A 16800-nucleotide genomic window follows, 5' to 3' on the forward strand; every position below is an offset into this window, starting at 1 on the left:
TTGTCGTGTGTGTGTGAGAGTTGGTCATTGTCGTGTGTGTGTGTGAGAGTTGGTCATTGTCGTGTGTGTGTGTGAGAGTTGGTCATTGTCGTGTGTGTGTGTGAGAGTTGGTCATTGTCGTGTGTGTGTGTGAGAGTTGGTCATTGTCGTGTGTGTGTGTGAGAGTTGGTCATTGTCGTGTGTGTGTGTGAGAGTTGGTCATTGTCGTGTGTGTGTGTGAGAGTTGGTCATTGTCGTGTGTGTGTGTGAGAGTTGGTCATTGTCGTGTGTGTGTGTGAGAGTTGGTCATTGTCGTGTGTGTGTGTGAGAGTTGGCATTGTCGTGTGTGTGTGAGAGAGTTGGTCATTGTCGTGTGTGTGTGTGTGAGAGAGTTGGTCATTGTCGTGTGTGTGTGTGAGAGTTTGTCATTGTCGTGTGTGTGTGAGAGTTGGTCATTGTCGTGTTTGTGTGTGTGAGTTGGTCATTGTCGTGTGTGTGTGTGTGAGTTGGTCATTGTCGTGTGTGTGTGTGAGAGAGTTGGTCATTGTCGTGTGTGTGTGTGAGAGTTGGTCATTGTCGTGTGTGTGTGTGAGAGAGAGTTGGTCATTGTCGTGTGTGTGTGTGTGTGTGTGTGATAGAGAGTTGGTCATTCTCGTGTGTGTGTGAGAGAGAGTTGGTCATTCTCTTGTGTGTGTGTGAGAGAGAGTTGGTCATTGTCGTGTGTGTGTGTGTGTGAGAGTTGGTCATTGTCGTGTGTGTGAGAGAGTTGGTCATTGTCGTGTGTGTGTGTGAGAGAGTTGGTCATTGTCGTGTGTGTGTGTGAGAGAGTTGGTCATTGTCGTGTGTGTGTGTGAGAGAGTTGGTCATTGTCGTGTGTGTGTGTGAGAGAGAGTTGGTCATTGTCGTGTGTGTGTGTGAGAGAGAGTTGGTCATTGTCGTGTGTGAGAGAGAGTTGGTCATTGTCGTGTGTGAGAGAGAGTTGGTCATTGTCGTGTGTGTGTGTGAGAGAGTTGGTCATTGTCGTGTGTGTGTGTGAGAGAGTTGGTCATTGTCGTGTGTGTGTGTGAGAGAGTTGGTCATTGTCGTGTGTGTGTGAGAGAGTTGGTCATTGTCGTGTGTGTGTGAGAGAGTTGGTCATTGTCGTGTGTGTGTGAGAGAGTTGGTCATTGTCGTGTGTGTGTGAGAGAGTTGGTCATTGTCGTGTGTGTGTGTGTGAGAGAGTTGGTCATTGTCGTGTGTGTGTGTGTGTGAGAGTTGGTCATTGTCGTGTGTGTGTGTGTGTGAGAGTTGGTCATTGTCGTGTGTGTGTGTGTGTGTGAGAGTTGGTCATTGTCGTGTGTGTGTGTGTGTGAGAGTTGGTCATTGTCGTGTGTGTGTGAGAGAGTTGGTCATTGTCGTGTGTGTGTGAGAGTTGGTCATTGTCGTGTGTGTGTGTGTGTGAGTTGGTCATTGTCGTGTGTGTGTGTGTGAGAGTTGGTCATTGTCGTGTGTGTTTGTGTGAGAGAGTTGGTCATTCTCGTGTGTGTGTGAGAGAGAGTTGGTCATTCTCGTGTGTGTGTGAGAGAGAGTTGGTCATTCTCGTGTGTGTGTGAGAGAGAGTTGGTCATTGTCGTGTGTGTGAGAGAGAGTTGGTCATTGTCGTGTGTGTGTGTGAGAGAGAGTTGGTCATTGTCGTGTGTGTGTGTGAGAGAGAGTTGGTCATTGTCGTGTGTGTGTGAGGGAGAGTTGGTCATTGTGTGTGTGTGTGTGTGTGTGTGTGTGAGAGAGTTGGTCATTGTCGTGTGTGTGTGTGAGAGAGTTGGTCATTGTCGTGTGTGTGTGTGAGAGAGTTGGTCATTGTCGTGTGTGTGTGAGAGAGTTGGTCATTGTCGTGTGTGTGTGTGTGTGAGAGTTGGTCATTGTCGTGTGTGTGTGTGTGTGAGAGTTGGTCATTGTCGTGTGTGTGTGTGTGTGAGAGTTGGTCATTGTCGTGTGTTTGTGTGTGTGAGAGTTGGTCATTGTCGTGTGTGTGTGTGAGAGAGAGTTGGTCATTGTCGTGTGTGTGTGTGAGAGAGAGTTGGTCATTGTCGTGTGTGTGTGTGAGAGAGAGTTGGTCATTGTCGTGTGTGTGTGTGAGAGAGAGTTGGTCATTGTCGTGTGTGTGTGTGAGAGAGAGTTGGTCATTGTCGTGTGTGTGTGAGGGAGAGTTGGTCATTGTCGTGTGTGTGTGAGGGAGAGTTGGTCATTGTCGTGTGTGTGTGTGTGAGAGAGTTGGTCATTGTCGTGTGTGTGTGTGTGTGTGAGAGAGAGTTGGTCATTGTCGTGTGTGTGTGAGAGTTGGACATTGTGGTGTGTGTGTGAGAGAGAGTTGGTCATTGTCGTGTGTGTGTGTGAGAGTTGGTCATTGTCGTGTGTGTGTGTGTGAGAGTTGGTCATTGTCGTGTGTTTGTGTGTGTGAGAGTTGGTCATTGTCGTGTGTGTGTGTGAGAGAGTTGGTCATTGTCGTGTGTGTGTGTGTGTGAGAGTTGGTCATTGTCGTGTGTGTGTGTGTGTGTTAGAGAGTTGGTCATTGTCGTGTGTGTGTGTGAGAGAGAGTTGGTCATTGTCGTGTGTGTGTGTGTGAGAGAGAGTTGGTCATTGTCGTGTGTGTGTGTGTGAGAGAGAGTTGGTCATTGTCGTGTGTGTGTGTGTGTGTGTGTGTGTGTGTGTGTGAGAGAGAGAGTTGGTCATTCTCGTGTGTGTGTGAGAGAGAGAGAGTTGGTCATTCTCGTGTGTGTGTGAGAGAGAGTTGGTCATTCTCGTGTGTGTGTGAGAGAGAGTTGGTCATTCTCGTGTGTTTGTGTGAGAGAGAGTTGGTCATTCTCGTGTGTGTGTGTGTGAGAGAGAGAGTTGGTCATTCTCGTGTGTGTGTGTGTGTGTGTGTGAGAGAGAGAGTTGGTCATTCTCGTGTGTGTGTGTGAGAGAGAGAGTTGGTCATTCTCGTGTGTGTCTGACAGTTGGTCATTGTCGTGTGTGTGTGTGTGTGTGAGAGAGAGAGTTGGTCATTGTCGTGTGTGTGTGAGAGAGAGTTGGTCATTGTCGTGTGTGTGTGTGTGAGAGAGAGTTGGTCATTGTCGTGTGTGTGTGTGTGAGTGTGTGAGAGAGAGAGTTGGTCATTGTCGTGTGTGAGAGAGAGAGTTGGTCATTGTCGTGTGTGTGTGTGAGAGAGAGTTGGTCATTGTCGTGTGTGTGTGTGAGAGAGTTGGTCATTGTCGGGTGTGTGTGAGAGAGAGAGAGTTGGTCATTGTCGTGTGTGTGTGTGTGAGAGAGTTGGTCATTGTCGTGTGTGTGTGTGTGTGTGAGAGAGAGTTGGTCATTGTCGTGTGTGTGTGAGAGTTGGACATTGTGGTGTGTGTGTGAGAGAGAGTTGGTCATTGTCGTGTGTGTGTGAGAGTTGGTCATTGTCGTGTGTGTGTGTGTGTGTGTGTGTGTGTGTGTGTGTGTGTGTGTGTGTGTGTGTGTGTGTGTGTGTGTGAGAGAGAGTTGGTCATTGTCGTGTGTGTGTGTGTGTGTGTGAGAGAGAGAGTTGGTCATTCTCGTGTGTGTGTGTGAGAGAGAGAGTTGGTCATTCTCGTGTGTGTGTGAGAGAGAGAGAGTTGGTCATTCTCGTGTGTGTGTGAGAGAGAGTTGGTCATTCTCGTGTGTTTGTGTGAGAGAGAGTTGGTCATTCTCGTGTGTGTGTGTGTGAGAGAGAGAGTTGGTCATTCTCGTGTGTGTGTGTGTGTGTGTGTGAGAGAGAGAGTTGGTCATTCTCGTGTGTGTGTGTGAGAGAGAGAGTTGGTCATTCTCGTGTGTGTGTGTGTGTCTGACAGTTGGTCATTGTCGTGTGTGTGTGTGTGAGAGAGAGAGTTGGTCATTCTCGTGTGTGTGTGTGTGTGTGTGTGAGAGAGAGAGTTGGTCATTCTCGTGTGTGTGTGTGAGAGAGAGAGTTGGTCATTCTCGTGTGTGTGTGTGTGTCTGACAGTTGGTCATTGTCGTGTGTGTGTGTGTGTGAGAGAGAGAGTTGGTCATTGTCGTGTGTGTGTGAGAGAGAGTTGGTCATTGTCGTGTGTGTGTGTGAGTGTGTGAGAGAGAGAGTTGGTCATTGTCGTGTGTGTGTGAGAGAGAGAGTTGGTCATTGTCGTGTGTGTGTGTGAGAGAGAGTTGGTCATTGTCGTGTGTGTGTGTGAGAGAGTTGGTCATTGTCGGGTGTGTGTGAGAGAGAGAGTTGGTCATTGTCGTGTGTGTGTGAGAGAGTTGGTCATTGTCGTGTGTGTGTGTGTGTGTGAGAGAGAGTTGGTCATTGTCGTGTGTGTGTGAGAGTTGGACATTGTGGTGTGTGTGTGAGAGAGAGTTGGTCATTGTCGTGTGTGTGTGAGAGAGAGTTGGTCATTGTCGTGTGTGTGTGTGTGTGTGTGTGTGTGTGTGTGTGTGTGTGTGTGTGTGTGTGTGTGTGAGAGAGTTGGTCATTGTCGTGTGTGTGTGAGAGAGTTGGTCATTGTCGTGTGTGTATGAGAGAGTTGGTCATTGTCGTGTGTGTGTGAGAGAGTTGGTCATTGTCGTGTGTGTGTGAGAGAGAGTTGGTCATTGTCGTGTGTGTGTGTGTGTGTGTGTGAGAGAGAGTTGGTCATTGTCGTGTGTGTGTGTGAGAGAGAGTTGGTCAATGTCGTGTGTGTGTGAGAGAGAGAGTTGGTCATTGTCGGGTGTGTGTGTGTGAGAGAGAGTTGGTCATTGTCGTGGGTGTGTGTGTGTGAGAGAGAGTTGGTCATTGTCGTGTGTGTGTGTGTGTGAGAGAGAGTTGGTCATTGTTGTGTGTGTGTGTGTGTGAGAGAGAGTTGGTCATTGTCGTGTGTGTGTGTGAGAGAGAGTTGGTCATTGTCGTGTGTGTGAGAGTTGGTCATTGTCGTGTGTGTGTGTGTGTGTGAGAGAGAGTTGGTCATTGTCGTGTGTGTGTGTGTTTGTGAGAGAGAGTTGGTCATTGTCGTGTGTGTGTGTGAGAGAGTTGGTCATTGTCGTGTGTGTGTGTGTGTGAGAGAGAGTTGGTCATTGTCGTGTGTGTGTGAGAGAGAGTTGGTCATTGTCGTGTGAGAGAGAGAGAGTTGGTCATTGTCGTGTGTGTGAGAGAGAGTTGGTCATTGTCGTGTGTGTGTGTGTGAGAGAGTTGGTCATTGTCGTGTGTGTGTGTGTGTGTGTGTGTGAGAGAGAGAGTTGGTCATTGTCGTGTGTGTGTGTGTGAGAGAGAGTTGGTCATTGTCGTGTGTGTGAGAGAGAGTTGGTCATTGTCGTGTGTGTGTGAGAGAGAGTTGGTCATTGTCAGGTGTGTGTGTGTGAGAGAGAGTTGGTCATTGTCGGGTGTGTGTGTGAGAGAGAGAGTTCGTCATTGTCGTGTGTGTGTGTGTGTGTGTGTGTGTGTGTGTGTGTGTGTGAGAGAGAGAGAGAGTTGGTCATTGTTGGGTGTGTGAGTGAGAGTTGGTCATTCTCTGTGTGTGTGTGTGTGTGTGTGTGTGTGTGTTAGTGCCAGGTTTAGAGTGGTTACTTTCTAAATGTAATCCGTTATTTACTAGTTACCGTTCCAAAATTGTAATCAGTAAAGTAACCTTTGGATTTCCCAAACTCAGTTATCAAAAATGAATATTACCAATTGAACAACATATATTGCAGGATAAATCAATGTTAGATACATAGATACTGGGTGTTGCATTTGACTTGATGGGTTGGATATGTAGTCTTCTTCTAAACCCATTGCTTTTCTCCTGCAGATAATCATTTGATTGGTCTATATTTTCACATTAAAAACCAAAGTCTGTAATTTCCAGTCATTACAATTTAAGAAAATACCCCTTGATCTTCAAGAATAGTCCTTGGAAATATAGATTAGCCAAAGTTTTTAGATTATGCTCAGGTAAAACAATAAGGACTTATTAGCCTACTCAATTGTAGGGATAAATAATTTTTTCAAATACTGTACAACTATTTGGTGAAATGTGCATTGTGGCTGCATGAACGGGCAAGTGAAATGATTTTCCTGAAGAGATTTCGGGGGACCCTCAGATAGCATAAGAACACGTCATAAGCAATGGCCAAATGTGTAGAATTGCAGGAAATTAGCTTTAACGGTAGACTTTGGGCATGAAAAAAGGCCCATCTCCTATTCCTTCCTCAATTTTCAAACAGAAATGGGGTATGCCTTTGGTGGTTCATCGACGTGTTATTCTAGTCATGCACGCCATGACCGACGTACAGAAGCTAGTGTGTTAGCTAAACTAGCCACTTGTAGCTAGCCATGAACTCCTCCAGTATGTGTTGACGTCATTTCACAGGGTTCTACTAAGCTATATGGAATTGTTTTGAGAGGTTCATACAAAGGATAATTTTGCTGTTTGATGTATAAAAAAAATATATACAATAATTTGATTTAAACATTTTATATAGCTGTACTGCTATTAGCCCATAAAAACGCATTGAATAACAGATTCACTGCATGGAACTGATAGACACCCCTGTCCTATATCCTGAGATGTATAAGAAGTTTGTTCCGATGTGTCTGTCCTATATCCTGAGATATATAAGAAGTTTGTTCCGATGTGTCTGTCCTATATCCTGAGATATATAAGAAGTTTGTTCCGATGTGTCTGTCCTATATCCTGAGATATATAAGAAGTTTGTTCCGATGTGTCTGTCCTATATCCTGAGATGTATAAGAAGTTTGTTCCGATGTGTCTGTCCTATATCCTGAGATATATAAGAAGTTTGTTCCGATGTGTCTGTCCTATATCCTGAGATATATAAGAAGTTTGTTCCGATGTGTCTGTCCTATATCCTGAGATGTATAAGAAGTTTGTTCCGATGTGTCTGTCCTATATCCTGAGATGTATAAGAAGTTTGTTCCGATGTGTCTGTCCTATATCCTGAGATATATAAGAAGTTTGTTCCGATGTGTCTGTCCTATATCCTGAGATATATAAGAAGTTTGTTCCGATGTGTCTGTCCTATATCCTGAGATATATAAGAAGTTTGTTCCGATGTGTCTGTCCTATATCCTGAGATATATAAGAAGTTTGTTCCGATGTGTCTGTCCTATATCCTGAGATATATAAGAAAGATCAGGAAACATTAGTAATTAAAAAAAATATATTTAACCCCTTATTTTTGTCACGAAACAGTGTCCATACATTCTTCCATACATTTTTTGGACTGGTACCAGGGGACGTTCAGACAAGTCTTGAAGCGTCCTAGAGCAAAACAACTTACATGTTCCTGGGAGTCTCACCTTTACACAGATTAGTGTGTAGCCCAAACTGTTCACCCCCTAAAGACTGAAGTTGGCAGATCGGCTGTACCGACTTCAGATGAGTCCCAAGACGGAGAACACCATCGTGAGAGTCTAATCTTTCCATACAGGGTTCATAATAGTTTGTTGGCCGAACCGTTCAAACAGTACAGAATACCAATTTTCGGGCTGTCTCATGGTCTGACAAACACCACTCTGTCACCTTTCACCGCAATGCAGATGGCACCGCAATGCGGTGGATTGAGACGCGTCAAATGCAAGAAAAACAGATACATCTAGCTTAAACTGACAGATTTTTTATGGGATTTAAAAAAAATATATGCTGATTAGATTTCTGTGGGGGCATGGACATCGACTCTAGGGGTTTAACAGAATCTGAACTTTTTAAAAGTGAGATTTTCACTGGACTGTTACTTTAAAACGGCAACATTTTCTCTCAGCCTCATGGCAAAATGTCTAGAGTAGCAGGAAATTAGCACTTATCCTTCCACTTATACTGTGGTTTCAAAATCCTCATCAAAATCCCCCTGAAGAGGGGCATGATAAGTCATGTCAAACTGTGTAAAATGGCAGGAAATGCATTTTCAAATGTAAAATAAAAATTCAGGTCGAGGACCACACTGGACCCTATAAAAGTTCCTATAAAAACATATCTAATTGATGGGATACACAAGCTACATTCCTTGCCAAATGACAACAGTTTTATCACAAATTCTAAATGGACTGGTTGATTGACTTAGGAAAATATGTGTTCCGACAATGAGCTGCAGTTTTTTGTCTATTTTCCACTTTAGGAACTGCTAGAGCCATTTAGAATTGGTTAGCCTAGGCTATAACTCCCCTAAACATAGACAGGTTCCACACTGAAAATATGCAAAAACATTTCATTTTGATAAAGACCGTGCGTATTTTCACCAGAATCTTTAAGCATATGCCCGCTACTGCAGACCATGTGTAACCATGCCAGCCTAGGACCTCCACATCTGGCTTCTTAACCTGCAGTATCGTCTGAGACCAGCCACCCGAACAGCTGATGAAACTGGGGGGTTGCACAACCAAAGATTTCTGTACAAACTGTCAGAATCTGTCTCAGAGAAGCTCATCTGAATGCTCGTCGTCGTCACCAGGGTCTTGACCTGACTGCAGTTCGGCGTCGTAACCAACTTCAATATGTAAGTGCTTACCTTCGATGGCTGCTGGCACGCTGGAGAAGTGTTCTTCAAGGATTAATCTGGGTTTCAACTGTTCCGGGCAGATGGAATACAGCGTGTATGGTGTCCTGTGGTCGAGCAGTTTGCTGATGTCAGCGTTGTGAACAGAGTGCCCCATGGTGGGGTTATGCTATGGGCATGCATAAGCTACGGACAACAAACACAATTGCATTTTATTGATGGCAATTTGAATGCACAGAGATACTGTGACGAGATCCTGTGCCATTCATCTGCTGCCATCACCTCATGTTTCAGCATAATGTACAGCCCCATGTCGCAAGGATCTGTACACAATTCCTGGAAGCTGAAAATGTCCCAGTTCTTCTATGGCCTGCATACTCACCAGACATGTCACCCATTGAGCATGTTTGGGATGCTCTGGATTGACGTGTACAACGTTCCAGTTCCTGCCAATATCCAGAAACTTCGCACAGTAATTGAAGAGTGGGACAACATTCCAGAGGCCACAATCACAGCACAAGGTGCACCTGTGTAATGTTCATGCTGTTTAATCATCTTCTTGATATGCCACACCTGTAAAATGAATGGATTATCTTGGAAACTGAGAAATTCTCACTAACAGGCATTTAAACAAATTTGTGGCCAGAAAATTGAGAAATAAGCTTTTTGTAAATGTGGAACATTTCTGGGATCTTTTATTTCAGCTCATGAAACATGGGACCAACACTTTACATGTTGAATTCATATTTTTGTTCAGTATACTTACCAAGTTAGCAAACCCTTCCCCTAACCCTCCTAAACTTAACCCTAACCCATAGCCTAGCTAACGTTAGCGATATCATGTTTTGAAAATTAAAACATATTGTACGTTTTGCAAATGCATCACGTATAATACGAATTGGAATTCGTAACATATCATACGACATGTGTGGTGGACATCCAGAAATGTATACATACCATACACAATTTAGTATTTTGTTACGTTTTGTATCTCGGATTTACGTAGGCTACACCACTGCTGTTGTCCTTACCTCCAAGCGTTTATTCAAGTTGGATCATCTTTGGATGCCGACAGCAGAAGCACCATTGGAAGAGCTTGGACTGTAGCCTACCAAAGCCTATTCCGGCTCCTTTCCCACGATCCATCAAACGCATTTGGTGGGTCATCATAGTGGTCTCTGACTTGTGGTCAGACTCACTCAGGCGAAACTAACTTAATCTTGCGCTTTTTTTCAATGCTTATTTGAATGTCATTGGCTAGGTTTCCATCCAATTTGCGACCGATTTTCATGCGAATTTTCTAAAATGTGCATATGGCGCGTTTTTCACGAGATGTTTCCATCAAACTGACTTATTGCGGATAAAAATCTGTGTGTGGTGACGTATACACATAAAATAAAGGTTACATTCCCAGGTACCGAATGGAAAAATACAAGTTACATGGGTTTCCATCGCATTTTCAACTCTACTGATGGTTTTGTCACAAATACTGTTGCGTTATAAAGCAAATGTGCCCACTCTGGTCTTGTCTGGTGTGCTCTAGCCAACTGCTCAACAGGTCGCATATACAGTGCGGGTATGACTACCTACATTGAGGTTATGGATACGAGCCATTTAATTTTATTTGTCAAATGGCAGCCACATCGATTATAATGTCACCAGAATACGACCCTCAATATTTATTGGAAAGGAGCATCAAGCTCATCACGTACACTTTCATCACCCTGTTCAGTTCATCATTTATTTAATTTGTAGTTTAATAAACTGTATGCTTTCCTGAGTCCTAGTGGGAGGACCACACAACATATCACGTGACTCCAAGTTTACTTCGATATGATGAATAGTATATCAATATTTGTGCATAAAGGCGTTTCCACCGCAATTTCTCATATAATTAAATGTATCGACAAAAAGAAATCTCACGATGTCAACAAATAAATGGTCTGTTAGCATTTATAAAATTGTACTGGCGTATTGTTTCCATCAGCCTGGTCATGATTTATCACACATCAGATAATTCATCCACATGGTTATTGAAACAGAAAGGTGTCAGAAAAATGGTGCAAACATTCTTTCTGAAATGAAAAGTATCTGTAAATCTGATTACAATATTTTTGCTGGTAAGGTAGTGGATTACAGTTAAAACCCTTTTTTGAATCAGTTAAATGGGATCTGTTACCTCAGCTGGTCAGTGTGAGAGTTGGTCATTCTCTGGACTAGCTGACCACACTGATGTTGTGTTTTCTCTCCTCAGGAGTCTGGCAGTGGGGAGGATGACCGGCGCTCTCAGCCTAGGAGGTAAGACAGACACACACCCCGATATCATCACTCTTGTTTGTGACACTACAAATGTCACTCTGTGTCATTGTGACATCAGAGAGAGACCATGTGCAATTGTGAGAAATCTGAGAAATGTGGCAGTATGGCAGTAAGCAGGTTTCCATTGACCCAGGTTTATTCGACAAAAGCAATGTTGCAAATAAAAATCATTGAGACGTATGTGTTCTAAAGATCGACAAACATTTTATCCGTTTGACGGGTGGATTTTTCTTCGGTCTAAATTTTGTGGCAAATGACGATGGAAACTGTGTTTTTTGAATAAATGATGATTGACGAATCATTTTGAAGGTACGCAGGGCATGTGATGTCACTGCGTAACTATAAAGCTCACTCCACAACAGATACTGCGTTTAAAACAACTGGGACCTCGGAAAAATAGGCCAAGTCATGACATCAGTGATCTTCAGGTCAGAAAGTCAGAGTTCTAGAAAGAGGCCCGAGTTTCCGAGTCGGATGGCTGTACAAATCGCTATATATTTTTTCCCAGTCGGAGCTTGTTTTTTCCCCCAGAGTTCCCAGGTTTGAATGCACTGAAGTCTGCTATTTCGGAGATCCGAGCTTCCAGTTGTTTTGAATGCGGCATAATTGTAAATGCCTAGGTCTTGCGAAATACCTTTCTTTTTTTCTTCAACTATAAGCATTTTTCTCTGCAGGACAAGAATTGTCCTGACTTTCAAGAATGCCTGAATTGCTTCGCCTTGCTTTTCTGGTTGGCTGGCAAGTTTCACCTTCCAATTATTTCAGATCTACAGGAGTGCAAGTCTCACCGTGGCGATACGATGGCACATGATAATTATTAGAATATGGAAAATATTAGACAATTATTGCATTCTATCCATGCTGGCTTTCGCGGACTACCTGAGACATGAAACAAATAGGTGTGATGTCATTATGTCCAGCTATTTTCATCGGCACAAGATAGTTCAATGGAAACGCACCCTAGCAGGCAATTGTCACATGTATTCTCTATGCAAACTTTCTAAATCGACAAATCACTGGACAAGTTAATGGAAACATCGCTGGTGACCTCAAACAGCACCTGTGTGAGTGTTCTGTCCTGTGTGATTGTGACATCATAAAGAGCTTCTCTGTGATTGAGACTCCATAAAGAACTCCTGTGCTAAAGTACTGTCCTGTGCTATTGTAACATCACAATCTGGTTCTCCCATTGTTGCCTAGACCAGTGAGTGCCTGAGCTGTGGAGTCGTTGTAGATCAGGTTTGTCATGTCTCTGTCCACAACAGACTCCAGCTGAACAGCTCTCACGTAACATTGCCTTCTGCTCGTGTGTTCGTCTGTGTGTTTACAAAACAAAGTCTGTATTAGGGCTTCATCTCTTCCCAATGCTTTATTTGTCCCATTCTTGTCAGAAAGGCTGCCAAGATTGGCACTGCAGTTCTCTGACTGTCAACTAGAGAGCAGTGTAGCTTGTCGGAGTCTGTCAGGATGTGGGCCAAAATAATTAGAACAGAACATGGATCACAGGCCAGTTTGGGTTTCTGTTATCGCACTGAGAGAGCTGTCAGTGTTTGTGCAGCTGGGAGTGAAATCAATATTCACAAGGAGCAGCAACGTGTGTGTGTGCGCGCACTCTTTTGAGTTGTGTGTGTGTGTGTGCCTTCTCATTAAAAGAGGATACAAATCACTTTTGAAAAAGATATATTTTTATCTATTCAACAAATACACATGGAAGCAGCTCACACAACACGCTGAAGAAGGATGTAAAGCCGAAACATCTGTGTACGCTATCCCTGATGCAGTGAAAATAATTAAAAACAATGAATGAGTAATGAACAAACAATGAGTAATGAAGTAATCTTTATGCGACATCCTTTTTGAGTGTGGACCCATCACACCCCTTTGAGCAGCTCACACTATGGAAAGTATTTTAACACACACACATACACACGCTGCTGTTTTCAGCCGCTCCAGATTTAACCTTTTCAGGCGAACTCTTCGAGTGGATCCTATTTCCAGATGCTGCCTGCCTGGGGTTGTTTGTGCGTCCTGGTGTGCTGCTAAGTGCAAATGGTGTAGCGTTTAAGGGGATGAACAGGGGTCGTCCTAATACCATGTAAACTGTCAGATGGACCTGTGTGTCAATATACTGTACCTGGACTACATAGGCCTAGTTTTATATATGTGTGTGTATGTGTGTCAATATACTGTACCTGGACTACATAGGCCTAGTTTTATATGTGTGTGTGTGTGTGTGTCAATATACTGTACCTGGACTACATAGGCCTAGTTTTATATATGTGTGTGTGTGTGTGTCAATATACTGTACCTGGACTACATAGGCCTAGTTTTATATGTGTATGTGTGTGTGTGTGTGTCAATATACTGTACCTGGACTACATAGGCCTAGTTTTATATGTGTGTGTGTGTGTGTGTCAATATACTGTACCTGGACTACATAGGCCTAGTTTTATATGTGTGTGTGTGTGTGTCAATATACTGTACCTGGAATACATAGGCCTAGTTTTATATATGTGTGTGTGTGTGTGTGTGTGTCAATATACTGTACCTGGAATACATAGGCCTAGTTTTATATATGTATGTGTGTGTGTGTGTCAATATACTGTACCTGGACTACATAGGCCTAGTTTTATATATGTATGTGTGTGTGTGTGTGTGTGTGTGTGTGTGTGTCAATATACTGTACCTGGACTACATAGGCCTAGTTTTATATATGTATGTGTGTGTGTGTCAATATACTGTACCTGGACTACATAGGCCTAGTTTTATATGTGTATGTGTGTGTGTGTGTCAATATACTGTACCTGGAATACATAGGCCTAGTTTTATATGTGTGTGTGTGTGTGTGTGTGTGTCAATATACTGTACCTGGACTACATAGGCCTAGTTTTATATGTGTGTGTGTGTGTGTGTCAATATACTGTACCTGGACTACATAGGCCTAGTTTTATATGTGTGTGTGTGTGTGTGTGTGTGTCAATATACTGTACCTGGACTACATAGGCCTAGTTTTATATGTGTATGTGTGTGTGTGTCAATATACTGTACCTGGACTACATAGGCCTAGTTTTATATGTGTATGTGTGTGTGTGTGTCAATATACTGTACCTGGACTACATAGGCCTAGTTTTATATGTGTATGTGTGTGTGTGTGTCAATATACTGTACCTGGACTACATAGGCCTAGTTTTATATGTGTGTGTGTCAATATACTGTACCTGGACTACATAGGCCTAGTTTTATATATGTGTGTGTGTGTGTGTCAATATACTGTACCTGGACTACATAGGCCTAGTTTTATATGTGTGTGTGTGTGTGTGTGTGTGTGTCAATATACTGTACCTGGACTACATAGGCCTAGTTTTATATGTGTATGTGTGTGTGTGTGTCAATATACTGTACCTGGAATACATAGGCCTAGTTTTATATGTGTGTGTGTGTGTGTGTGTGTCAATATACTGTACCTGGACTACATAGGCCTAGTTTTATATGTGTGTGTGTGTGTGTGTCAATATACTGTACCTGCACTACATAGGCCTAGTTTTATATATGTGTGTGTGTGTCAATATACTGTACCTGGACTACATAGGCCTAGTTTTATATATGTATGTGTGTGTGTGTGTGTGTGTGTGTGTGTGTCAATATACTGTACCTGGACTACATAGGCCTAGTTTTATATGTGTATGTGTGTGTCAATATACTGTACCTGGACTACATAGGCCTAGTTTTATATGTGTGTGTGTGTGTGTGTGTCAATATACTGTACCTGGACTACATAGGCCTAGTTTTATATATGTGTGTGTGTGTGTGTGTCAATATACTGTACCTGGACTACATAGGCCTAGTTTTATATATGTATGTGTGTGTGTGTGTGTGTGTGTCAATATACTGTACCTGGACTACATAGGCCTAGTTTTATGTGTGTGTGTGTGTGTGTGTCAATATACTGTACCTGGACTACATAGGCCTAGTTTTATATGTGTGTGTGTGTGTCAATATACTGTACCTGGACTACATAGGCCTAGTTTTATATATGTATGTGTGTGTGTGCTTCTGAGGGTAATCTACTACACTGTGAGAAACCATGCTGTTTTAGGTCAACTGGTGTTTTCTCTCCATTGTTCCATGGAAGGAGCACAGAAGTCCCCAAAACAACATCCAAGGTCTTTTAAAACCAGATTGAAGCCAAGTTGTTTTGGGAGGCAGCAACAGAGGTAAACAGCTGTCCCGCCCCAGCATCTATAAAGGAAAGGGATACACTGCTCTGTGTATTGACTGAGTCAGTAGTGGTTGGACAATGTCAACAGGGGACGTCACTTTTATATTGTTCACTGTAAAAGTCCCCTGGCACTAGTACAGTATTAACGGCTGGCTGGCTGTGTCTGTCTTTGCACAGTCATAAATGACTGATTTATCAAGTCTAATGACACAGCGTTCAGGTGATTGGCCGCCTCAGGCTTCCACAGGTTGTGATTGGCTATGTCAGGGCGAGGTGTGACTTTCATGAGATACCTTTTATTGTTCTCGATAGATTACGTGCATCCAGCATGCATGCATGCATACAGCAGACGTTGTATTGAACCCAGGTTGCCAATGTGACTTGGACTGTACTAGCCCTCTGAGCTAAAGCCTAGGTGACTCACGCCGCCTCCTCTACACATGTACATACGTTTATTTGATCAGATAAAATGACATAAACCTCTGCTCTGTATGCAAACCCTGGTGAGCTGGTTCCAGAGAGGAAATCAACCAGGAACTGCTTTCACAGTTTGACTGCACCCTCTTGCATCAGACTTTGGGTTAGTGGACTTCCCTGTTTATCTGACCACAGTGATAGCGTCAGATACCCATTTGCACCCCACAGCCTTCCATCAATCAGGCTTTGGATGACCACAATGTTAGTCTGTGTTCCTAGTGTTAATCATTACCTCAGAACCTGATTACTCATTCAAGCACACGTTTGTTTTAATATCCTTGTGGGTCTAAACAATTGTTTCCCATTTTAAAAAATCATAGTTTCCCTAAGCCTTACCCCTAATTCTAAACCTAAGCCTTAAATTGCCTTTTTCCTTGTGGGGACCTGTGAAATGTCCCCATTTGTCTAAATGTTCCTTGTTTTACTATCATTGTCAGGATGTCTGGTCCCTACAAGGATAGTAAAACCAAAAAAACACACACACTTGGGTCTATGTCCCAATACTTACACTTCTCAGAACATACAGCCAGGTGATATGATATGAGGAGGGACTGCAACATACAGCCAGGTGATATGAGGAGGGACTGCAACATACAGCCAGGTGATATGAGGAGGGACTGCAACATACAGCCAGGTGATATGATATGAGGGACTAGAACATACCAGCCAGGTGATATGATATGAGGAGGGACTGCAACATACAGCCAGGTGATATGATATGAGGAGGGACTGCAACATACAGCCAGGTGATATGATATGAGGAGGGACTGCAACATACAGCCAGGTGATATGATATGAGGAGGGACTGCAACATACAGCCAGGTGATATGATATGAGGAAGGACTGCAACATACAGCCAGGTGATATGATATGAGGAGAGACTAGAACATACAGCCAGGTGATATGATATGAGGAGGGACTGCAACATACAGCCAGGTGATATGATATGAGGAGGGACTGCAACATACAGCCAGGTGATATGATATGAGGAGGGACTGCAACATACAGCCAGGTGATATGATATGAGGGACTAGAACATACCAGCCAGGTGATATGATATGAGGGACTAGAACATACCAGCCAGGTGATATGATATGAGGGACTAGAACATACAGCCAGGTGATATGATATGATATGAGGGACTAGAACATACCAGCCAGGTGATATGAGGAGGGACTAGAACATACCAGCCAGGTGATATGATATGAGGAGGGACTAGAACATACCAGCCAGGTGATATGATATGAGGGACTAGAACATACCAGCCAGGTGATATGATATGAGGGACTAGAACATACCAGCCAGGTGATATGATATGAGGGACTAGAACATACCAGCCAGGTGAT

General features: G+C 43.3%; 1 protein-coding gene across 2 annotated transcripts in view; it reads left to right on the forward strand.

Annotated features, from left to right (window-relative positions):
* LOC106563791 (uncharacterized) overlaps positions 1-16800 on the forward strand; it is a 77093-nt gene that overhangs the window by 18797 nt on the left and 41496 nt on the right. For both annotated transcript variants that reach the window (XM_014129649.3, XM_014129648.2), the window contains one exon: positions 10694-10737. In XM_014129649.3, the coding sequence (XP_013985124.1) occupies positions 10694-10737 (44 nt within the window). The remainder of the gene's footprint in view (positions 1-10693; positions 10738-16800) is intronic.

This window comes from Salmo salar, chromosome 11 (genome assembly GCF_965601325.2).
Source record: "Salmo salar chromosome 11, fSalSal1, whole genome shotgun sequence".
Classification (NCBI taxonomy): domain Eukaryota; kingdom Metazoa; phylum Chordata; class Actinopteri; order Salmoniformes; family Salmonidae; genus Salmo; species Salmo salar.